A 24,636-nucleotide genomic window follows, 5' to 3' on the forward strand; every position below is an offset into this window, starting at 1 on the left:
ACGTGGATTGGGGGGGGGGGGGGGGGGTGTCTGGATGAATTAAAGGGTAAAAACCAGCGTTAGTAAAAAAATTGAAAACTTATGGTGGTTTGTCTTTTTCAGAAGCTGCTCCTGGATGTCATCGTTTGAGGTGCTGGTGCATAGCCGTCGTGCTTTTATGATAGGCCATGTCCACCTCACAAAGCCGGCAAATGACTGATTTGCTTTGTTTTCGGTTAAAATATCCCCTTATTGTAGAACTGTTCGGGTGGAGTGGTTTAAGTCAACTGCGACTGCCTGACTAATGTTTTTACGTCGACATATTTTACGCGTTGACGTAATCGATTACGTCGACACATTGTCCCAGCCCTACTCCCGGGTCAGCCCTGACTTTGTGTTAAACTAATCCTAAAGTAATAATGGTATTTCTAACCATTGATATACCACAACTTTATCCTTTCAGCAGCTACTGAAAGTTAGGGGACCTAGCTTCTATGGGATATTTATATAGAGATCCTCCAGCTTCAAACTCTATTACCCTTCAAGAACCTGCAGTTCAAAAGCACCCCTCCGACAGCCAAACCCATCAATTCTCTGATTGGATAGTTAAATTTGTGATTGACATGACATTGACCAATGAAATAAAAGGGTCAAAAATTATTTTTAACCATATAAATCCTGATGTGCAAGTATAAAACTGATTTACAAGTACAAAATATTTATGACCACAATTTGAACCCATAGGACTGAGGCAGTGCTGGGAGAAGGATCTGGGAATTCAGATTTTAGAGGATAGTTGGAGGAAGCTGGTTTAATCGTGGTGTGTTTGCTCACATGAAGCACAGTCTCAGCTTATCCAATACAAGTTGCTTCACAGAAATTACTGGACTCCCAGTAAGCTAGTCAGGTTGAAGTTTGCTGACAATGACACCTGCTGGAAATGTCAGGAGGAAGCCGGGACCCTAGTTCACATGTTGTATGCATACTGGAAAAATGATTACTTGTGGTATGGGATCATTAACCTTGTGAACAATCTTTTTAATCTTAACCTTTCTAAGTCTCCAGCTTTGTGTGTCCTGGGTCTGTTACCTGACAGCAGTATTCTCACTAGAAAACAGAGACTATGGGTGCGTTTGCCTTTCATAACAGGATGCAGGATAATACTGAGGCGCTGGAAGTCATCTAGCCCCTGTTGTTTTAGGGAATGGTCGGAACAAATGTCCAGGATGGCATTATATTGTGGCGAGCTCAGACAAGGAGGAGACGGAGGTATTGTTTGGTCTTGCTTCCCGTGAGCTAGCCAGGGAGCACAGCCGTTTATTGACATCTGCAGAAGAACACAGCCGCTAGCTAACTGCTCAGCGCGGCAACAGCACAGCAACAACAATAACAACACACAGGGTGCCCTCTGACCCCGGAAGGACATGCCGTCGCAGCGAGAGGGCGTCACCCGTCACTATGGCAACATAAACAAAACATAACTGTACAAACAGAACCCCGAACAGCCCTTACCCGCTACATAGCCCCCACCTAAGGGGTCAGTCGTCCCCGACGACCCCATTACCCCACACAAAGTCCTGCAAATGTCCAGGTGCCTTCTTTTGGTTCACCGGCCGGTCACGACCGGCGTGGGAAAAGTCACTCGGGTCAGAACATGGGGTGCCACCATCATCCCCTGCCCCGGCGTCTGCCGGAGCGAGCGGTCGGTACGCTGAGAGCCTGTCACGGTGCAACACCACCATGCGCCCCGGGCCCGACATGCGGATACGGTACACCACGTCTGTTAGCCGCTCCACGACCTCCGCCGGCCCTTGCCAGTGACCGCAGAGTTTGGGGGACACTCCTCTCTTCCGAACCGGGCAGTACACCCAAACCTTGTCGCCAGGCATGAAAACCCCCCCTCGGCACTTGGTGTCGTAGGCTCTTTTCTGTCGTACTCCGGCCTGGGCCTGGGCCTGGCGGGTGTAGTCATGAACCACCTGCAGCCGCTCCCTCAGCCTCCTGTAGTAGTCCATCTCTGGCCCACCATCAATCTCCGGCTCGGGGGGGACCCGAACACCAGATCCACAGGTGTCCGGAGCTCCCGTCCAAACATCAGAGCGGCAGGTGTGCACTGGCTGGACTCCTGCACCGCAGTCCGATACGACCAAAGGACCAGGGGCAGATGTCGGTCCCAATCCCGCTGGTGGCGGCTGGTGAGAATGGCGAGCTGGGTGGCCAGCGTGCGGTTGAAGCGCTCAACCAAGCCATCGCTTTGTGGACAGAGCGGTGTGGTTCTTGTCTTCTCCACCCCCAGTCGTCGGCAGATCTCCCCGAAGACCTTCGATTCGAAGTTACGCCCCTGGTCACTGTGGAGCTCAGCCAGGACCCCAAAACGGGTGAACATCTCCTCCACCAGCTTCTCGGCCGTCGTCGTTGTGCTCTGGTCCGGCACCGCGTAGGCCTCTGGCCACTTCGTGAAATATTCCATAGCCACCAACACATACCGGTTCCCTGACTCTGTGACGGGGAAAGGCCCTAGGACGTCCACTCCCACTCTTTCCATTGGGGCCCCCACCAGGTACTGCTGAAGGGGGGCAGTGGAGCGTTGAGTTGGGCCCTTCTGTGCCGTGCAGGTGTCACAGCAGTGCACATGAAGTTCCACATCCCGTCGACAGCCAGGCCAGTAGAACCGTCCCCTGAGGCGGCGGAGAGTTTTGGCGTTCCCATAGTGTCCTGCCCCCACCGTGCCATGGACCAGCTCAAGCACCTGCGACCACAGCGACCGAGGCACCAACAGCTGCAGGAGACCTCTGCCCTGACCGGGGGCCCGCCATCTCCGGTACAGGAGGCCGTCGTGGGTCTCCAGATTGTTGTGGTGGGAGTAGTAGGCCTTCACCTGGGGCTCCTGTCCCAACACCCCCGTCCAGGCGGGGCGTTGCGCCGCCTCCAGCCAGGCCCCCACCTGAACCAACGTCGCGTCGGCCTCCTGCTCCCGCTTCAGCTGCTGCGTTGTCAATGGGAGCCACCCCCAGCACCTCCTGGGCCCGCTCCTCCTGTCGCAGGCAGTAGCGGCACTCGACGGCTACGCAGGGCCGTCTGGAGAGGGCATCAGCGTTGCCATGCTGTCGACCTGCCCAATGCTGGATCTCGAAGTCATAGCCCTGAAGGACCTCCAGCCAGCGGGCCACCTGCCCTTCTGGGTGTTTGAAGTTCAGGAGCCAAGTCAGAGATGCATGGTCAGTGCACAGGAGGAACCGGGAGCTGTGCAGATATGGCTGGAAGTGCTGCACCGCTAGCACTACGGCCAGCAGCTCCCGCCGGGTCACGCAGTAGTTCCTCTCGGCTCGCCCCAAGGCACGACTGAAGTACGCCGCCACCCATTCTCCAGCCTCGTCCTGCTGGGAAAGGACCGCCCGACTCCTACATTGCTAGCATCAGTGTCCACAATAAAAGGTTGCCGGGCGTCGGGGTAGGCCAGGACTGGGGCTCTGGTGAGGGCCTCCTTCAGCTGTGCAAAAGCCGCAGCACAGGCCACCCCCCCAGCCAAACAGCTGCCCCTTGTCAGTCAGGCGGTGGAGGGGGCTGGCCATTGTCGCGAACCCCTTGATGAACCGACGGTAGTAGGAGGCTAGGCCCAGGAAGCTCCGCAGTTCTTGGACGTTCGAGGGAGTCGGCCAGTCCCGGACCACAGCCACTTTTGCGGGGTCAGTGGCGACACCTCGATCACATGGCCCAAGAACGTGGTCTCTCTCGCCAACAGCCGGCATTTCGCGGGGTTGAGCCGCAGCCCAGCTCGTCGGATGGCACTCAAGACCTCGCTCAGGTGAGACAGTGCACTGTCGAAGTCGCCACCATGCACCAACAGGTCATCCAGGTACACAACGCAGCGGCTACGAGGGATATCCACGAGCACCCTCTCAATCAGCCTCTCGCCTTGTAATCGGAAGGTTGCCGGTTCGAGCCCCGGCTTGGACAGTCTCGGTCGTCGTGTCCTTGGGCAAGAAACTTCACCCGTTGCCTACTGGTGGTGGTGTCCGGTGTTCTGGGAATTTCTCCTACCCCGTAAACCGTCCTACCCGTTGTTCCTGAGCATGTGCGCGCTCAAGGGAAGCTAAGCGCATCCGGCTGTGATTTCACGCTACTCCATTGTCATATTTTCAGGAGAATAGGTAAGTAGTAAGTATTAGTACTTTTTATTGACGTTGATACTTGATTTTTTTTTAAGCCTTTGTGATTGTTTGTCAATATTAAAGTGAAGTCGCTATCTGCTTTCTGCACAAAACTGTCGAATTTGCAGATTCGGTGAAGTCTGCTGTCAAGTTACTGGACACGTGGTATTTGCACAACACTTTTGAGTCCGCAGCTTCGGTGTTTTAAGGCTGTTTCGGTAATGTCGTTATTTAATAAGTTAAATTATTTGCATTGTCAACTGCACATATTGAAGCTCATAAGAAAATGTTTACTGACATTCGTAGATATGGAGAAGAAGTGGGAAGAGATTTACGCGTTCATTTCTGCGGGCTCCTACCCTTCAGGATATGACCAGGCTCAGAGGCAAAACCTCAGAAGATATGCCTCAAAATTCAAACAAAAGGGTCAGTAATTTATTGTTAATACTAACAACTCATATATGTGATTAAATTAATTTCTAAATATATATTGTTTTACTGCAGATGGAGAACTCTTTGTTGGAACCAGAAGAGTAGTAAAAACCATGGATGATGCCAGGAAGATATTTCATGAGTTTCATTCATCTCCAATTGGAGGACACACTGGCACACACAAAACGCTAAATGCAGTGTAATCCAGATTTTACTGGTTTGGTATGACAGTTGACATTAAAACATGGGTATGTATTAACTGTTTGTACTGTTGTTAAATAGTGTTTAAAATAAGCAATTTTTTTGATATCAGTTAAAAGAGAAACTGTACACTTGCAAAATATAAATAAATATGGTTAATTAGTGACATTACAGTAATAACCTGTAGGCCTGGCAGAGATTTGAAGACACGCACACAAACTATTGTTGCTAAATATTTTGTTCGTTAGAGAATATGTCATTACCGGTAAGTGTTTTTTATTTTTTGTTTTTTACAAATGAGAATGTTGAACATTTACGTGAACTCCATAAATATGTGTCAAAAAGTTGGGAAACCACTGACTGCTGTGCAACCGTTACAGTGTATTCAGGTAAATATTATGCCCCGTTTACCCATCAAACTATGTTTGTAGCTCATATTCATAAAGGCAGGAGGGTTTGCCAACTAATTTTAACCATCAATGTTAATGTGTACATTATACAAATTGTTATTTGTCCTTGATAGGTGTCTGAAGTGTGGGAACTTATTGGTATAGATCTTACTGGACCTCTTCCTAAAACTTCAAGCGGCTTCCAGTATATACTTACTGCAACTGACTACTTTTCAAAATGGGTTGAAGCTTTCCCATTAAAAACAAAATCTGCATCTGAGGTAGCCCAGCACTTGTGCTCCATTATATATAGACATGGCTGCCCCAAAAGGATTTTGTCAGACCAAGGCAGAGAGTTTGTGAATGAAGTAAGTGTTAAATAATTTTCAGTTACATTTTTTAACTTTACTTCACTGGGGTCAAAGATTTTTTTCTTGTGTGCTTGTATAAGAAGTATAACCTTGTCCTTATCTGTTGAAGCTCAACTCTGATCTTTGCAAGTTATTGCAAATTGAAAGAAGTGTCACAGCAGCATACCATCCACAGACCATCTGTGGATGGTATGTTGTCATTGGTCTTTTCATCTCATCTCAACATAAAAAGGTATGCCTAATTTTTATCTATCAGTTTTTAATAACATTACTTATGTTATTCAAACTTAATTGTTACTTAATAATTTATTAATTTCTTTACTTCTAATTAAACTTTCTGTCTTACTTACTGTGTTTACATATTTCTATGCCTGCATTTAGAGCCCTCTGAAAACTGGTGAATGACCAGCAGAATAACTGGGATCTGTATCTAGAGCCCACCCTGTTTTCACTTCGGTCAAAAGTACACACCACAACAAAATACACACCTTTTTTTCTGATGTATGGAAGAGAAGCAGTATTTCCATCAGAAGTGCCTGCTCAAGTGCCGGTGAGTGTTTGTCAAATTCTTTCTATGTTAGAACAAAGAATTGAAACCATTTAAGAAAAAAACCCAGTAATGTCTTTATGAATATGATATCATCTTGTTTTAATTGCTAATATCTACAAAATTTTAGATTTCCAACATCATTCTGCCAGACGACAAAAGGTACAGTGACTATGTACAGTCTGAAAGTGAAGCACAACATGCAGTTAAAGAAACTGCACAAGAAAACATTGCGAAGTCACAAGACAAGCAAAAGGTTGCATACGCCAAGCGGGCCCTGAAAAAGTACAAAAATGTTGTGTACAATGTAGGGGATCAAATTCTGCTTCTAAATATGAGGAAACGTGGGCGAAAAGGAGGAAGACTTGAACCGGATTTTTCAGGTCCCTGCACAATTGATGACTTCAGTGGAAAATGTGTTAGACTGAAAAACGCTGAGGGAAATACTTTAAAAGGTCTATACAGTATTGACCACATTAAACCCTATAGAACAAGCCACCCTGTCAAGTCTCAACTCCAACTGAACCTGTTGAGAGTAGCCCATCTTCTGAGATGTGGCCTTGCAGTCCTCAGCATCATCATGAAGCGCTGCAAAATAACAGATCCTCTGTCATTCAGTTTGCACCAAAAATAGCTCAGGTAAAATCAGTCCAAGCACCAGAAGAGCTTGTACCAGTGACCCCCCAGAAACCCAGCACGCAAGAAAAAGGTGGCATAGCTAAAAATCTCATTCTGACCGGTTGGTCAATTGTTGCCAGTTTGGCTAGTCAAATGGATAGAATGTTTTATTTTTTTCTCCCTTCTTGCTAATTTTGACCTGTTGGTCCAATTTTGGCTAATGTCTGATTTACATAAAGCTACTCCCCTCTGGCATGTTTATGTTGTTGGCCCGTTGGCCCTTGTCTGCTTGTGGCCTGTTGGCCCTTGTCTGCTTGTTGGCCATTGACCGTGATTTTCAAATGGCAACTGTTATTACTAAAGAAACTTATCATATTTTGTTTTGTAGTGAAGTGGCTTTGGGCTGCAAAAGACACCGGGCGTGTGGAGGCAGTCGTTGGGCCATACAAATTGTATGACTCTTCTTTTCGCACACTGGAGGATAGTGGGTGGCTTTCTGATGAGGTAAGTGAAATAATCATTTTTGGTCCTAGTGGTGGTCTGTAAAAATAATCTTCTTTTAATCCAAACAGGTCTTTGATGCATACCTGCACTGCCTCATTAAGAAACAAAAGGCAAGTAAGAACGTATGCCGGTTATTTCACAAAGGTATTTTATACAATTTTGTAATCTTTTTAAAAAAAAAAAAATCTTGCATTTTTCAGAAACCCGTGCAACCTCTCTGTTTTCTGGGAAGTTTAAATGTGTCAGCAAGGTAATGTAGATGTTATATTGGTTATATAGTGTATGCTATGTAAATAAATCGAAACCTTTTATAAACTTAAAAATATTCCACAGATGTTGTTTCCGGCTGAGGACATTTGGTTGTGCCCACTGAACTCTGGTGCACACTGGATCCTTGTGGTACATGTTCACACCTCATGTGTTTTTTCTCTTTTTTTGTTTTACTGTTATTTTTAGCAGCATATTCTTATTTTAAAAATGCTTACAATTGATTATGTTTACTTAAGTGAGTGTAATACACATATTCTACTAAATACAATTTTTATTTTAGGTTGTCAAAATCTCCTCACAATCTGTACTGCTGTTAGACCCTCTTGGAAATGAAGGTTGTTATGAAAGGAAAGTTATGCGTAACTGGAGGTATTCATCATTCATTAATTATCTGTTTTAGGTTGTTTGGTTTGTGGGTTTTTTTTTCTTTTTATTTAGAGCAAAATGCTGGCTACATTTTAAAAACTTGTTTTGTTTTTATTAGGAATTTTCTGAAGATGAAAGGAAAGGAAGAGTCCCGAGTGGATTGGAAAATGGAGACTCTGCCACACAACAAGCAGATGGACTCCAGCAGTTGTGGAGTTTTAGTGTTGAAGGTATTTAATAAGCAATTGTATTTAATGTATTTAACTAGAATTAAGTTAATCAATTGCAATTACTGTAACATATTTTACAGTTTGCCGAACACTACCTTCTGAGTGGAGAGGTTACTAGGGTGCTGTCCACTCCAGAAGCCATTGGGCTGCACCGCACTGAAATTGCTTGCGAACTGCTAGAACATCAAAGTAAGTTGAGTCATGTGCTTTTGTATTGCAATAGCACTTTCAGTTTTGTTTAAAACTGTTAGGTTTAATGTCAGTGTGTTTCTAGGTAATGCTGTGTAGTTTGTTCCATGCTGGAAGCCGATCCTGAGTCCAGTATGATTGAAATGGTAAAACAAATAAACCACAAATGCAATATACAGTGGCTTGCAATAGTATTCGGCCCCCTTGAACTTTTCCACATTTTGTCACATTACAGCCACAAACACAAATAAATTTTAATTGGAATTCCACGTGAAAGACCAACACAAAGTGCTGTACACGTGAGAAGTGGAACAACAATCATACATGATTCCAAACAATTTTTACAAATGAATAACTGAAAAGTGGGGTGTGTATAATTATTCAGCCCCCTGAGTCAATACTTTGTAGAACCACCTTTATCTGCAATTACAGCTGCCAGTCTTTTAGGGTCTGTCTCTACCAGCTAGAGACTGGTAGAGACATTGGTCTTTCACGTGGAATTCCAATAAAATTGATTCATGTTTGTGAATGCAATCTGACAAAATGTGGAAAAGTTCACGGGGGCCGAATACTTTTGCAAGCCACTGTAGTAATAATTTTCTCATCAAATTCATAATGTTGGTTAACACACTTACACCCCCCCCCCCCCCCTTCTCCCTCTTCAGGTGCAGTGCGAGTTTTGTTCCAGATGGGCACATTTTGGATGTGCTCAATATGAGAGCAGCCTGGTCAAGTACCTGTGCGACAAATGTGCATAATTTGTACACCGTTTCTTTTTCAGTTCTTTCTCCCTGTGTTCTGTTGGATCTATAAATGTCAAATATATGTATCTGTAAATATATTCAGTAAATATATACTGTAACTATAATGGAGTGAGTTCATTGTCAAAGTTTATATAGTCAGGTGTTCCAATCACTTCAGTGGTGACAGCTGTATAACTTAAGCACCTTGGCATGCAGACTGCTTCTACAAACAAGTGCCAAAACATGCTACCTTTGTTATTATAAAGTAGAAGCATAATTCTGACAGGAAGAATTACGTGCCAAAACATGCTACCTTTGTGAATGTGACCTACAAGCACACTTTAATGGGTAAAAAGAAGTGTCAAACCGAACTGAATATCAGCTACAAACATACTCTGATGGGCAAAGTTAAGTGGCAAACCATCATACCTACTTAAATTTGTGCTGGAATTATTGTTTGGCAGCAGAAATGTGCATAAATTACATACAGTAGGACATTTTGCCAAAGTAGGACAGTTTGTCATATGGCAGCATAAAATTATCCTACTGGTAGGACGTTTTGCCAAAGTAGGATGGTTTGTCAGAACACCGGCAGCCTCGCCTCTGTCAGTGCGCCCCAGGGTGGCTGTGGCTACAATGTAGCTTGCCATCACCAGTGTGTGAATGTGTGTGTGAATGGGTGGATGACTGGAAATGTAAAGCGCTTTGGGGTCCTTAGGGACTAGTAAAGCGCTATATAAATACAGGCCATTTACCGTTTATTTACCATTTTGTTTACTGTGTCACGGTCTACAGAGGCAGGCCGTGCGGTGGTGTGTGTAATGGACCCAGGAGCGTACACAAGTGAGTAGACGGGAGTGAGTTTAACAGAAAGCGAGCCTTTAATATGACTGAAGACCAGGAATACAAACACAGCAGGGATAGCGTGGCTAAACTATAACTAAACTGGGAAAACTAATACTGTGACAAACTAAGAGAACTCTGAGACGAAGATGATCACAAAAAGACTGATCGTGAAAACATGGGGGTGAGAACACAGACGACGCGACACAGACTACATGAAACACAGAGACTAAACACACAAGAGGGATGATCAGGGGAAGTGGCCACACATGGGAACACAGCTGACACAGATAAACATAACAAGACATGGCAGGAGTAAACAACACTGACGGGAGACTGTCAAAGTAAAACAGGAAGTACACAGAGGTGCAAACAGGAGGAGAGAGAGAGCACGGGCATAGTGGGCTGGGGAAACATGGAATGAAACACAAGGAGGGGAGATGAGGGCTCACAGATACATAGAGGGGCACACAGGGGATAAAAGTCACAAGGGGAAGTCAAATAAGGAACAACATAATAGGACAACTCAGGAAACATGACCTAAATAAGGAACAAAATACAAAAATACAAGAAACTAAGAATACTGGGCCCACATGGCCCAGGACCATGACATATTGTGTTTGTGTCGATTTTGAGTTGACAGGAATCTGATGGAGAGAACAAACACAATCCAGTCGTAGTTACTGATCCATCATCTGTTCATTGATTGACACTGATTGACACATTTTGGAGATGTTAGCTCTTTATACAATAAAGTTACAGCGGGATACAAATAACATCAGGCTGATCCTGCCACAATTTGTTCCCCGGTTCAAATCACGGACAAACAGTATCCCACAGTTGTTTATGTTTTTAAACCCATTTTGCACAGAGAGGCATTTTTTGAAACATGCATTGATAGCAATGTTGAATATTATTACACATGAAAAAACACAACTAGACGTAAAATAATCACACCGTGACGCTTCTGCCTTTTTAAATGGAGGGACAGTAACTGCGTGTTTATATGTAAGCTGTAAAACCTGCAGATAGTCAGATTAACAGTATTTTGTCTCTATCTGCCATTCTGAAATTCATCTCATGTAAACAATAACGTGGCGCACAGCATGACGTGAAAAAAAGGCACATACCTTTGACGTTGGGTGATGAACTCTGTATTCCTCGTCTACACGTAAACGCAAAAAATTAGTTTTAAAAAATCTCAGTTTTCGGTGATTCGAAACGCCGTTTACGTGTGGACAAAACAGCTGCGTTTTCAAAAATACCCGTGTAGGTGTGAACAGAGCGTAAAAGAGTTAGTAGTTTGCAAGGTTATTATTGTTAACGAAAACTAACGAAATAACGAAAACTAGATGTGAAAAAACATTTTCGTTAACGGAAATAAAAAATTTAAAAAAAGGAAAACTAACTAAAACTGTAATGAGTGTTCACAAAACTAACTAAAAGTAACTGAATTTATAGCAAAAACATGTTTAGTTTTCATTGATGTGTGCGTGTCATACAATAGTCAAGGGTGAAAATGAAGTTTAGTTTACAGATTTTTTTCTTGCTGTCTAATTATGCCAGCAGGTGGCAGTACGTTAGTCGAGTCGTCTGTGTTGCTGCTCCGTCCACATGCAGAATCATGTCAGGAAAAGTCGGGAGAAAGCGCCAGAGTCCAATTTGGGATTACTTTGAATATGACTGTGTTTTGGATAAAGCAAGTGTCTTGTAGTGGAAAGAGACAAATTATGAGGGACATTTCTAAAGGGAAAAAAATCCCACAAACCTCAAAGTGCACTTGAAAAGCTCACACAAGAAGGCTAACCTAGCTTACCTTGAGAAGGTAAGGGAGCACACTCAACTCTCATCCCCAGAAACAGAAGCTAACCCCAGACAAGGCAGCGTGATGCATCCCGAGACAACAGGACTGGGACATCTACATAACTGTGTGAGTCAATTGCCTTCAAAAAGTTTATCAATTCACTTGAACCAAAATTACGAACACCCGGTGCTGCAAGAGTTAATAGTCTCATTGGGGCCAAGATATACATTTTATAGTTGCCTGGTATCAGTGGTTGTTCATCTGCCTTTATTTATTTATTTATTTATTTATTTAAAGAACCCATAGGTGGGAATGTGAGTTGTCTGTCTCTGCGTGTTAGCCCTGCGACAGACAGGCGACCTGTCCAGGGTGCAGGGTATGGTAGCTGGAATAGCAACATACCCAAGGATAAGCAGAAGAGAATGACTGATATGATGAAACTGGGATTTTGTTACACTTAATTATTGCAAACACAACTAAAACTATAACTGAAACTAATCAAAACTAAACTGAAACTAAGGATTTTCAAAAAATAAAAACTAAACTAAACTAGCAAACAATTGGTAAAAACTAAAACCTGGTAGTTTATTTTCTTACTACCTTTAATTTATTCCAGATTACTTGTATTTGTTTAATTGTTTACTAAATGTTTGAGGTGTGAAAGAAACCGCAATGGAGCAAAATGTGGGTGTGTGTGGTTGGAGGATGTGTTTGTGCGTGCGAGAATGGTGGGAGCGCGCGAACATTTTTCTTGTAAAACAAAGGGGAGCCTAGCAAAAAAAGTTTGGGAGCCACTGCTTTAATCATTAAAATGTCTTAAATGATTAAAATGAAGTAAGACAAAGTAAAGCAATTCACCATATTTTAGACAGTAGAGATAAGTAAACATGTTACATTTTCAGATAAAAAGTTATTCTGTGTTATAATGTCTAATATGCTCACTGACTCAACTTTTTTTTTAGTATTTCCCATTACTTTCATACCTAGTGCTTCATTTATAAAAATTTTAGATTGTGTATTCTCAAATACTCAAATCCTAAATTGGGTAAGTTGAAACTGAAGCTCCCCCATAAATCTATTGGAATAAAAAGTGTAGCCTTCACCTCTAGGTTATAAAGTTTCATAAAGAAAAATTATTTCAAGCTTCAATGCTGAACTTGAGTAAATGTGATGAGTTAAATTCCATCACTTCCAACAAACACTTGGAGCAACACAACAAGAACACAGAGAGAGGTGAAGTGAGTGAAGTGGATCAGGTTTTCACCACTGTCAAACACACTGTCATCTATCGGACAAGTGAAATCTAAATCACTATCAGTGCCTGGCGAGGTGAAGGTAACAAAGCCTGGTGATTTGCCGGTGATGGTGTCGCTGATCCATTTCTGGTACTGGGACACACGAGTGTAGATCCCAGGTCTCATAGGCTCAGCACAGCCATAACCAAAGCTCACAACTCCACTTTGGACCCAGACTGATTCTTTCTTTGTCATAAGTGGTCCCCCGGAGTCTCCCTGTAAAAAGAAATTGATAAAAGTTAAGACAGATAGGCGTCCTGTAGAGGTCCTGACTTGTCTCAGTAAGATCAATCCTGGTGAAGTATGGATCGTGTCAACATGAAACAGATTATTTGCATGTCTGAGTAAGAGGCCATGGTGCAGTAATGTAACAAGTAGTGTAACAAATGATTTCTACATGAATTAATGAAGTAACATGATGCATTACTTCCTTAAAAAGTAACTAGCAGCATTTGTTTTATTAACATCCCACTCTATCTTGTAAACAAACAGTGGGTGTTACCTGACATGAATCCTTCCCTCCAGCTTTTAACCCAGCACAGATCATGTTCTCTGTGATCTCACTGAAGTCTTGATAGTAGCATTTGCACTCGTTGCTTCCCACTATTGGTACATTCACCTCCTGCAGGATGTTGGAAAGTGAACCATCACCTAATTGGAAAAAATTCAAATGCAAGAGCTTTTATTAAAGAAGCCAGCACCATCTTCTTCTCCCTCCACTGTGGATCATCTGCCTCAGTCTCATGCTATTCTTAGCATTCTTTCCTGCTATGTCCTCCTCTACACCCATGAAGCTCTTTTGTGGTCTTGCTCTTTTCTCTCCTGCATGGCAGCTCCATATATTCAATACCCTTTGTCCACCATGTTCCCTCTTGTGCACCTCTTCTCCACTGTATAAACCATATGTCTAACTATGTCTCCAAACCGCTCAACCTGAGTTGTCCCTCTGATGGTCTCATGAATGAAAATCGAAACATCTTTAGCTCAGTATGTCTATGAAGGTTCTCAGTCATCCAGGTCATCATAGTCTAAGGAACGTGGAGACAAGCGTCTGGACTTCTTTAAGTTGCTTGAAGAGGTTTCACCTCTCATTCGAGAAGCTTCTTCAGTTCTAAGGTCAAATGATTGAGAGTCCCAGATTTAAGCCTTGTGGGAGTAACCCCTCAAGAGTGTCCCCCCTTGGCTCATGTGATTAGATAGAGGATCATTAGGGGGTCCATTGTCCCTCTTGGGGGGACACTGCCACAGGACTTAAATTTGGGACTCTAGAACTGAAGAAGCTTTTCGGATGAGAGTTGAAACGTCTTCAAGCCACTTAAAGGAGTCCAGATGCTTTTCTTTACAAGCTCCTTAGACATCTTTAGCTCAGCTTCATGTCTTCTTGTTAGAGCCACCATCTCCAAACTGTACATCATACTATTCACTATTCTTTTTGAACCTTGATAAAGTAAGTAAAGTAAAATAAACTAAATTTTTTGTAACTTACTTGCCGTACTACCAAAACCAGTGACCCAGCTGCTGGTCCCACTGTAGAAAGTGCTGTTTTCAGAGGCTAAACAGATGGGTTGAATGTAGTCTGTGAAATTCACTGGAGCCGACAGCTTCAGGAGGCATATGTCGTTCTCAATTGTTAAAGGGTTGTAGTTGGGATGGCAAACAATGTTTTCAAGTGTCTGTGTCACCTCATTTGGGTTTAAACCTGACTGGCTGTGGCGACCCAGATGGACCTTTGTGAAGGAGAGTTCAAGTCTTGACAAAACGGAAAAAAACGGAAAAAAATATATAGTTATTTTCATAGCATCTTATGTTGACCATTATAACAGTCACCATAGTAACAAATGCAGTAATATATATATATATATATATATTCCAGTTGATGGAAAGTTTCTCATCTGGCTGTGATTTAATGTGCTATTTATATAGAGTCAAATCAAAGCAACAGCAACAGTTTCTTCAAGGCCTTTTATTCATGTTAGTATTAGCCATCAGTCATTAGAACCAAAAAAATAGCTTAAAAAAAGGGACCACATGATAACCAGACAAGTGCAAAATTATCCATTTTCTTACAAATCACAAGTCTAAAAAAACCCCCAGAACTTTTTGAAGTCAGGAAACAGTGCTAACTCCTGCAACACCATGCAGGAACATTATTATTACTAAAAATGGAAACTTACAATGGTGACTTACAATGAAATGCAGTGAGCGGCCGTCAACACCCACTGGTCGGTGATGAGGGACCCTCCACAGGAAAAATTGCCAAAAATGGATAAAGCTGCCTGCCAGGGCCAACTTCCTGGGGGTGCATCTTGACCTCCTACAATTCTGCTATGTTTTGCAGTCATGCCGCATGCTGATAAATAAAAATGGATGCAAGTTAAATGGTGAGTACGCTGATAAGCCACAATAAAAACCACTTACTGGTAAAGCAAAGAGCATTCCTTATTGTTTTAGGCGTAATGTTTGGCAATTTATCTGTCATGTTGTTTTTGATTGTGTCTGCCTGCAAGCGCCTTTACTAAGAAAGATGCAAAGATTCTTAAAACATGCTGATTGTACAACAAACTCCACTGACTGTAAGTCAACTTTCAAACCTCCCCAGACTGCAGCTTTTTATTCAGTTTGGTGCTGATATTTGTGAAGATTCTTGTTTTTTTGCAAACAGGGCTTAATAATACTATATTTTAGGTAGACTTCCTGCAGTATTCTTCAGATTTTCAGAGAGAGCCAGTTGTAATTTAAAATGCAATACAATATGCAACATTTTATTGGTGGTGTAAAAATGATCATGTCTTAACTCATGTAGTAGGGTTAGACAAATATATTTGCTCTGTTTGGTAACTTCAATCAAAGCTGTGACTTGGTCAGTATATTACGGATATTCGGTCCTCTCCAAATTAAAATTTTCAAAGTCAAATCTCAACAACAGTTGCCTCAGGTTGCTTTGTATTGTAAGGATAAAGACCCTACAGTAACAGGAAGAAACCTCCGACAGAACCAGGCTAGGGGAAGGACGGCCATATGCCACGAGTGGGTGAGAGTGAGGGGAGGGAGACATGACAAGACATTCAATCCTAAAATATGTTGGCATCGTATCCTGTCCTTGCTGTAAAACCAATATGTTTAGTCATTGTTTATAGTTTCATAACTTTGGCATTTAATATTTAACTTAACAAAACGTCTATCCAAGGGTGTAGACTGTAGGATTAATGTCAAATGAAAAAGACTCCGAGCACTCCTTTGTTGCTGAAACAAATGGGAGGAGTATCGTCTATTGTCTGCAGCTGAGAGGAGGAAATAATCATGTTGAAACCTGAAGCTTGCAGAATGTGTAAAATTGTTCTTGGATGCTTACCAGGCTGCTGTGAATCAGCATCTGAAAATTGAAACAGCGATAACTAGTTAAAACAGTGTATTGCACATCACGATTTGCTTTTGTCAGCACGTGTCAGAGAGAGAGGAAACAAATATGTAAAAATTGAAATTGGACCTGCTCACAGAATTTTAGGAAAAGTGAGTGATTTAAAAACTAAAACAGTCCTTTCAGGAAATTTAAAAGTGTTTTTTCCAATAGCAAATTAAATATATTATATTATACTATATTATGTTATATTACATCTTATGATGTGATCAAGATGGCGCCGAGTATGGCAGCCTCGTCGCGAGCTCCCCCAAGCAACGGCTTTCTTCTGTGTTTAATTTTACTTTTCCTTTATTTTTTCACGAGCAGCACTTGTCTCCTTGTGTACGACCGACAAACCTTACTGGACATAAAAGACGGTCTTTCTTATAACTTTCCGGAGTTCAAGTTTTGCAACACGGACGCTCCGTTTGCAGACCCCCCATTCATCTCACCTGAGACGCCTTTGTTCTCTGGCCCTGGAGGCCGCAAATGCCGACGCAGAGGGAGAAGATCTGGCGTTCTGGTTCGACTGAGACGGCGCACTTACAGACCACCGTTACCCAGTTTATTACTGGCTAATATGCAGTCTCTGGAGAACAAGCTGTGCGAGCTTCGGGCACGGATCTCATTCCAGCGAGAGATGCGGGACTGCTGCGTGATCTGCCTCACAGAAACCTGGCTATCGGACAAAGTACCGGACTCCGCAATACAACTGCCGGGGTTCTCTGTGCACCGCGCGGACAGGTCACAGGATCTTACTGGGAAAAGCAGAGGCGGTGGTGTGTGTTTCATGATCAACAACAGCTGGTGTGATTATGCGAACGTGCACCCGGTCAAATCCTTCTGCTCACCGGACCTGGAGTACCTGATGATTAAGTGCCGGCCATTCTGGCTACCGAGGGAATTTACAGCAGTGATTATTACGGCTGTTTACATTCCCCCACAAGCCGACACTGACCGTGCACTCAGGGAACTGTACAGCGCGATCAGCAGCGAGGAAACCGCACACCCAGAGGCAGCGTTTATCACAGCCGGAGACTTTAATAAGGGAAACCTGAAGAAAGTCTCACCAAAACTCCATCAACACATCCTTTTTAACACACGTGGAAACCGGCAACTCGACCACTGTTACACCTCTTTCCGGGATGCGTACAAAGCCCTCCCCCGCGCCCCATTCGGCCAATCAGATCACTGCTCCATCCTGCTCCTGCCCGCCTACAGGCAGAAGCGGAAACAGGAAGCTCCAACCCGGAGGGCGGTGCACTGTTGGACGGACCAATCGGAGTCTGCGCTGCGGGACTGTTTTGATCACGCGGACTGGGAAATGTTTCACGTGGCCGCCAGAGACATTGATGAATACACAGACTCAGTCTGTGGATTTATCAGGAAATGCGTGGAAGATGTCGTCCCATCCAGAACAGTCAAATCCTTCCCAAATCAAAAACCCTGGATTAACGGAGATGTTCGCGCGGCACGGAACACCGCCTTTGCCTCCGCGAACACATCGGACTACAAACACGCACATTACCAACTCCGGAAGACGATCAAAGCAGCCAAACGTGAGTACAGGGACAGGGTGGAGCAACAGTTTGACAACCCTCGGAGTATGTGGCAGGGACTAAACACGATCACAGACTTTAGAGGGAAAACCAGCACACCGCAGACCACGGCCTCTCTGTGTGAGGATCTAAACGTATTCTACGCTAGATTTGACACAGCGAACACCATGAGACCGGACAGTGTGCGCACCGCGGATGACGTCAGTGCGCACACTGTGTCTGAGGAGGATGTGCGGAAGTGCTTCAGGAAGGTGAACGCACGCAAAGCTACTGGTCCGGACGGGATTCCCGGCCGCGTCCTCAGGTCATGCGCGGCTCAGCTGGCTGGAGTGTTCACGCACATCTTCAACCTTTCCCTCTCTCTGTCTGTAGTCCCAGCCTGCTTCAAAATGGCCACCATCGTCCCTGTACCCAAATCCTCCACCATCTCCTCATTGAACGACTGACGACCTGTAGCCCTGATCCCCATCGTAAGCAAATGCTTCGAGAAGCTGGTCAGGGACTTCATCCGCTCTGCACTACCCGACTCACTGGACCCTCTACAGTTTGCATACCGCCACAACAGGTCCACTGATGATGCCATAGCCCTGACACTACACACTGCCCTGTCACACCTGGAGAAGAGAGACACGTATGTGAGGATGCTGTTTGTAGATTACAGCTCAGCATTCAATACCATCGTTCCCTCGAAGCTGGACAGGAAACTGCAGGATCTAGGACTGAGCAGCTCCCTCTGCAGCTGGATCCTTAGCTTCCTGTCTGACAGACGCCAGGTGGTCAGACTGGGCAGCATCACCTCATCCCCCATCACACTGAACACTGGTGCTCCACAGGGGTGTGTACTGAGCCCTCTCCTGTACTCACTCTACACCTACGACTGCACAGCCACTAACAGCTCCAACATCATTGTGAAGTTTGCGGACGACACTACAGTGGTGGGTCTTATCACCAACGGTGATGAGACGGCTTACAGGGAGGAGGTCAGCGCCCTGACCCACTGGTGTCAAGACAACCATCTCACCCTCAACGTCGCAAAGACAAAGGAGTTGATAGTGGACTTCCGGAGGTGCAGAGAAGTACACACCCCCATCACCATCAACGGCGCTGCTGTGGAGAGAGTGAGCAGCTTCCGGTTCCTTGGCGTACACCTGGCTGAGGATCTTACGTGGTCAGTACACACAAACAAAACAGTGAAGAAGGCGCAGCAGCGCCTCTTCTTTCTCAGGAGACTGAAAAGATTCGGCATGAGCCCCCGCATCCTCAGGACCTTCTATCGCTGTGCCATTGAGAGCATCCTCACTGGATGCATCACCACCTGGTATGGCAACAGCACCGCCTACAACTGCAAAGCTCTCCAGCGAGTAGTGCGGTGCTCTGAACGGATAATTGGAGGTGAGCTTCCCTCCCTCCAAGACATCTACAGGAAGCGGTGCCTGAGGAAAGCGGGGAGGATCATCAAGGACTCCAGTCACCCCAGCCATAAACTGTTCAGACTGCTTCCATCAGGAAGGAGGTTCTGCAGCATCCGGTCCCGTACCAGCAGACTGAGAGACAGCTTTTTCCATCAGGCCATCAGACTGCTGAACACGTCATAGACACCTCAGCTTCACTACTGGAACTTCAACATTATGCACTCCACACTGTATATAAATGCCACTTGTTTTGCACATATTCAACTCTGTATATTTTATATATTTTATTATTATTATTATTATTATTTTATTTTATTTTTTTACTATTTAATTTGTAAAAATGTGTATACACACACACACACACACACACACACACACACACACACGTAGGAAAATATTTAGTATACACATCCAGAAATGCATACACTATTATATATTGTACATATATTTATTAGTTTCAGGTTGGCCATTCTTGTATTTTGCTCGTTTGTGTTGTTGTGTTTGCACATCTCTGTTGCTTGTGGGGCTCGCACACAAGAATTTCACTCGCATGTGCTGTGCCAGTGTGCCTGCACATGTGATGTGACAATAAAAAGTGATTTGATTTGATTTGATTTGATTGATATTGCCCATGTAATTTAAAAATTCAATTTCTAATATCGTTTGTCTGCTAACAATTCAATTTTATTTATTTATTCAACAGCAATCAAATCAAAGACTTTGTCATTTGTACTTGTGCCAGTATCGTCTCTTCCCTTATAAACACTGGTTTTTATTAGGTTACTGAATTCAGCTCTGCCGAACACGTGCTAAACACATACTTGCCAGTTTATTGATGAATAAGTTGGAAATGTCTATATAAAATAACACAATGTGACTTTCCTGTCCTTACAGGGAATATGCCAAGTGAGCCCTTTAATAGTAACCTGGCAGAAAAAATGTGACTAATGTTTAATGTTTTGTATCTCTGTATTAATCTTTCGCTCTTCTATAGCCCATAAGAAAATAGTGTAGTACTGCAAATAAAATCAATTTCTCACCTTTGCACAAGAGAACGACGATCACAGAGAAACAGCACACAAACTGTTGGAGAGACATTGTTAAGTACACCGGTTTTAATTTGACTTCAAGTATTAAATATGGAAATCCTGGTGAGCTCCACCCACGAGATCATGCCTCCACACTTGTCCTTGCCCTCACTGACCACTGGACCTACATAAGCAACAAAAGACAAGGAACCAGGTCAAACAAGTTGGGCTTGGTGCTGTTGTGGAAGTTTCCATTTAATAAAGCCTGCAGACAAACGGTGAGTGGAAGCTAACCTCCTTTAATCAAAAAAGAACAAAAATCCAAGCTTGGTGAGAGGAGCCATTGCGGGAAGAATGACTAGCAGAGTCTCTCCTGAACCCAGCAAAGTCCTGAGTTTAAATGCCTTCTACAGAAACAAAAAGCAGTACAGTGCTGTTTTCACACATTTAGTCCTCCCCCAAAGAAAAGTTCACACACTCTTGTTACCTCTCACAGTGTTGAAGAGACAAAAGACTCTTCCTGTGGGAGATCAGATAAAATCACCCAGCTGTTTAAAGGCATGAATAAGGTGTGAGACATTGAGACATGCTAAAACCCAGTGGCACCAAAGCATTATACAATAAATAACAATGCGTTTACACGAGAACAAAGTTCATATTCAAAAGATGAATGGATGAGTGAACATGAATGAAATAATTACCCAGATTATTTTCCTGAGAAACACTTCCTTCAACCAGCAGGTGTGAATATGAGACCGTATCTATGTCATGACATGGAAAATCTATGGAGATAAAACATTAACTAAACTATAAAACCAAGGTAATGTTTTAATTATGACATCATTCAATACTTTGATTATTTTTAGGTATGATTATTTCATTTTCATTTTCTCATTTGAAAAGCTGCATATTGTAGATACATGCTCAATAAAGTGAACTACCGTATTTCCCGGACTACAAAGCGCACCTGTATATTAGCCGCACAAGCTAAAATCAGGGGAAAATCCTGTTTTGTACATACATTAGCCGCACCTGACTAAAAGCCGCAGGTGTTTCAATGTTGACTTATCATATGTAAGAGAATATGCACAAAGGGAATTGTCAGGAAAGAGATGGCTGTTTAGAGACACATCCCTTTTATTAATATTTTGAAAAACAAGTTATGGGTACATATTTGCATAACTTTTTAGGTATATGTACAAGTAGCGGTAATTACAAGTACGTATGTACCGTGCTTCATAAATGGATAACAAATGTAGTACATAAAAATGACCTACAGCACACCAGAAAAATAGATTTAGACTACCTTTTAGGCTCAGGTGCAGTGACACGGCTTTAACAAGAAGAAAAGTCAAGTCATTCACCACCATCTTCCTGCGCACTAAAACCACCAAAGTCCTCTTCTCCAGTGTCGGATACGAACAGGCTCAGGGTGGCTTCGTCATCCACTCTCCGCTTCTCTCCTTCGTTGTCACTTTCAAAACCAAAGAAATCCTCGTTGTCAGTGTCAGAGTCGAACACCTTCAGAAGGGCCGTGGCGGTGTCCTCCTCTCCATCATGCAGCAGTCCAGCCCTTCAAAATCCGTTGGTGATCGTGGATGTTTTCACACTTTTCCACGCTGTCAGATTCCACCGGTGGAGTTGAGCATAACTTGCTTTTCGCAAGTTTATGGCCGCTCATCATCCACGCCTCCTGCTGAAGGTGTAGCGCTACTTTGAAGTTTGTTTTTCGCGCTACTTGTACGGCACTATGTTGCCTGGCGGATGGACATGTGACCAACATACTACTCTTGAACCCCAATACTGTGTGTCTGATCACATGCCCTTCCGCCAGGCAACGTAGTGCCGTACAACAGCGGAACAAACAAAACAAATCGTCTTACGATATGACAAAAATCATTTACAATCCATAGAAAAGCCGCACCTGACTAAAAGCCGCAGGGTTCAAAGCTTGTGCAAAAATTAGCGGTTTATAGCGCGACAATTACGGTATTTCTTCTGTCAAAAGGAAGGACTTACTGTAACATACGACTGTTGTTATGACGTGTTTTTTCAGGACTTAAGAAATGGGCTTGGATTTAGTCTAAATATTTGATGTTACATTATATAACCACTTTGATGCAAACTAATTTGTCTATTCTTGTGTGATGTCATGAATAGAATTTCTGAGAAAAATAATCTCGAATGCATTGCCATTCTGCAAAAGGAAAAACAAATAATATGATGTATGTTTGAAATGTTACACCCATTTAAAGAGTAGATGTATTGAGGCTTCATTCGTCCACAGCTGGCCCTGAACAGAATGTAATGTCTGTGAAGGTTCTCAGTCATCCAGGTTATCGTAGTCAAAGGAGCTTGCAAAGAAAAGCGTCTGGACTTCTTTAAGTTGCTTGAAGATGTTTCACCTCTCATCCGAGAAGCTTCTTCAGTTCTAAGGTCAAATGATGGGGAGTCCCAGATTTAAACCTAGTGGGAGTATCCCACTCACATCCTGGGCCATCTGACCTCAGGAATTTGCATGATAAGGTGGGGCCAGGTTTCACAATGAGCGCACCCGAAACCCTGGCTGATTGGCACCCACACCCAGTTTCACACCTTGGCTCAGGCGATTAGGGGATCATCAGGGGGTCCTTTTGTCCCTCTGTGGGGGGATACTCCCACTAGGTTTATAGGGCTTTGGAGCGTGATGTCACGGGGGTGGGCGTGGAAAGGATTTTGGCCCGATCCGCCATTTTGGGGGTCTAGCGCAAGTGAAAAGGGAGCGAAGGCACACACAACAGCCATGGTTCGTATTTGCTGTGTGGTCGGCTGCAATGTTCGATCACACGACCGGCAAGAGAATAAGGTTGAAAATGGTTTATCTTTTCATTCTTTCCCAACCTGGAAGCAACATGAGGCAGCTCGTGTATTGATGTTACCAAACGAAGGCGTCCAGCCTGGATAGCAGCTGTGAGAAGAGCTGACGTGCAGCTCTCTTCCATCTCCAAATATCTGTTGGTGCTCCAGACATTTTCATTCCGGTAAGTTCTAAATATGTTCATATCACTCTTTATAGCCTATTAGTATTATTTTCGATGCGCTCTGAGCTCATAGCAAATTAGAACAAACATCCTACTGAGTGATTTTGCAGAACTACCTTCTATCTATAGAGATGCTAATTATTTGGCATTATTGCAGCAAACCAGCCAATGAAATGGATGAAACATCATGACTGGGTTCCAGCGCTACACAAGGGACCTGCTTCAAACATACCACCATGCCAATCAGATTACTTCTTCCATGTGAGGGTGAAGAGGTGACCCTTCTGGATAAGATGGTGAAGGTTTGCTGCGTTTGGTGAACAGTGTGATAATAAAACCAGGGAAAAATGAAACCTGCTCCTGTTAAATGTTCTTAAGTCTTGTGCTGTTAAAATTGCTGTATTTTTTCAAAAGATACAGTAAATAAAGTAATGTTAGTAGTGGGTGATATCATGTAAACACTCATGATTTTGTGTAAACATTTTGTCATTTGTAAACTATAAATGACATGGATTCTACATTGTAACTGATGTGATGTTCTATAAGGTGGTTTTAATAAAAAAAGAGGCAAAAATTAGTTTGTTTCTTTATTCAACTTTTGAACAGTGGTACTCAGTATATATTCAGTAAATGCAAATTATTTACACGGCAGTGCACTACAGGCATAAATCTAGACCCCTAGATAAAACATTATGGGTCATTCCCACAACCCACAGCTTTACTGTGTTCCAGCAAAGTATCCAATAGCAGTGACAACTCCTCCAAAGTAGCAGCTGGGATTTTTCTGTTTTGAGGACGGCTCCTTTTCCCTGTCACTACAGATGGTCTGTTTATGTTTTGATCAAGAGCCTTTTTTTGGGCAGCTGAAGAGGAGAAGTCTATCTTATGGCCAACCTCTGGCTGTATCTTGGTCATATTACCCAGCAAAACCCAGTATGCAGGTTCATCTGTAACAGTCCTTGTGCCACGGATCAACACTGTTGCTTCTACATTAAACAGAAGAGCAGTGACGTGGGTGCAGGTCTCTGCGACTCCGGCCATACAGGTGCAGTGGGCGGCTTCAACCTTCCCTGTGATGCTCACAGTGACCCGTGGCTGCAATGCTGGTTCATTCAGTCTTTGAGAGTGCAGGACCTGAAACACACACAGACAACGTTCATTTAAAGACAAGAACTATGAGCCAAGGCCGACAAATGTGTTTTATCTACTTTATCATAAATGTAACAAAGTGTTTAGAAAGTTAGCACATACATGTAATTTTTCATTTCTTTATGTGTCCATCTAT

General features: G+C 43.5%; 2 protein-coding genes and 2 long non-coding RNA genes across 4 annotated transcripts; 3 read left to right on the forward strand and 1 right to left on the reverse strand.

The window, feature by feature from the left end:
* Positions 1-4,069: 4,069 nt before the first annotated feature.
* LOC143417051 (uncharacterized) lies at positions 4,070-4,504 on the forward strand. Its single transcript, XR_013097266.1, has 3 exons — positions 4,070-4,130; positions 4,259-4,348; positions 4,437-4,504. It is a non-coding gene; the product is annotated as an uncharacterized LOC143417051 (long non-coding RNA).
* A 604-nt stretch (positions 4,505-5,108) lies between these two features.
* LOC111501496 (uncharacterized) lies at positions 5,109-5,702 on the forward strand. Its single transcript, XR_002721519.3, has 3 exons — positions 5,109-5,152; positions 5,287-5,520; positions 5,633-5,702. It is a non-coding gene; the product is annotated as an uncharacterized LOC111501496 (long non-coding RNA).
* Positions 5,703-7,405: 1,703 nt separating this feature from the next.
* Positions 7,406-9,115, forward strand: LOC143416448 (sentrin-specific protease 1-like). The gene is made up of 6 exons (XM_076881630.1): positions 7,406-7,442; positions 7,526-7,591; positions 7,743-7,831; positions 7,947-8,058; positions 8,139-8,247; positions 8,913-9,115. The coding sequence occupies exons 2-6, from the start codon at positions 7,526-7,528 to the stop codon at positions 8,963-8,965; spliced, it is 429 nt and encodes a 142-aa protein (XP_076737745.1). The 5' UTR covers positions 7,406-7,442; the 3' UTR covers positions 8,966-9,115.
* A 3,313-nt stretch (positions 9,116-12,428) lies between these two features.
* Positions 12,429-20,474, reverse strand: LOC101464594 (serine protease 27-like). The gene is made up of 6 exons (XM_004573761.3): positions 20,344-20,474; positions 16,285-16,305; positions 15,120-15,282; positions 14,419-14,681; positions 13,435-13,583; positions 12,429-13,148 (listed from the first exon to the last, which is right to left on the reverse strand). The coding sequence occupies exons 1-6, from the start codon at positions 20,399-20,401 to the stop codon at positions 12,813-12,815; spliced, it is 990 nt and encodes a 329-aa protein (XP_004573818.3). The 5' UTR covers positions 20,402-20,474; the 3' UTR covers positions 12,429-12,812.
* Positions 20,475-24,636: the final 4,162 nt, after the last annotated feature.

Source organism: Maylandia zebra, linkage group LG3 (assembly GCF_041146795.1).
Source record: "Maylandia zebra isolate NMK-2024a linkage group LG3, Mzebra_GT3a, whole genome shotgun sequence".
Classification (NCBI taxonomy): domain Eukaryota; kingdom Metazoa; phylum Chordata; class Actinopteri; order Cichliformes; family Cichlidae; genus Maylandia; species Maylandia zebra.

Excerpts from the sequence above, each read along its gene's own strand:
- LOC143416448 (XM_076881630.1), top strand. The coding sequence starts at position 7,526 with ATGTTGTTTCCGGCTGAGGACATTTGGTTGTGCCCACTGAACTCTGGT. Across the intron at positions 7,832-7,946 it reads AAAGTTATGCGTAACTGGAG|GAATTTTCTGAAGATGAAAG; the intron begins GTATTCATCATT and ends TGTTTTTATTAG. Across the intron at positions 8,059-8,138 it reads GTGGAGTTTTAGTGTTGAAG|TTTGCCGAACACTACCTTCT; the intron begins GTATTTAATAAG and ends CATATTTTACAG.
- LOC101464594 (XM_004573761.3), bottom strand. The coding sequence starts at position 20,401 with ATGTCTCTCCAACAGTTTGTGTGCTGTTTCTCTGTGATCGTCGTTCTC. Across the intron at positions 14,682-15,119 it reads GCCGCTCACTGCATTTCATT|ACTTGAACTCTCCTTCACAA; the intron begins GTAAGTCACCAT and ends CGTTTTGTCAAG. Across the intron at positions 13,149-13,434 it reads GAGGGAAGGATTCATGTCAG|GGAGACTCCGGGGGACCACT; the intron begins GTAACACCCACT and ends TTCTTTTTACAG.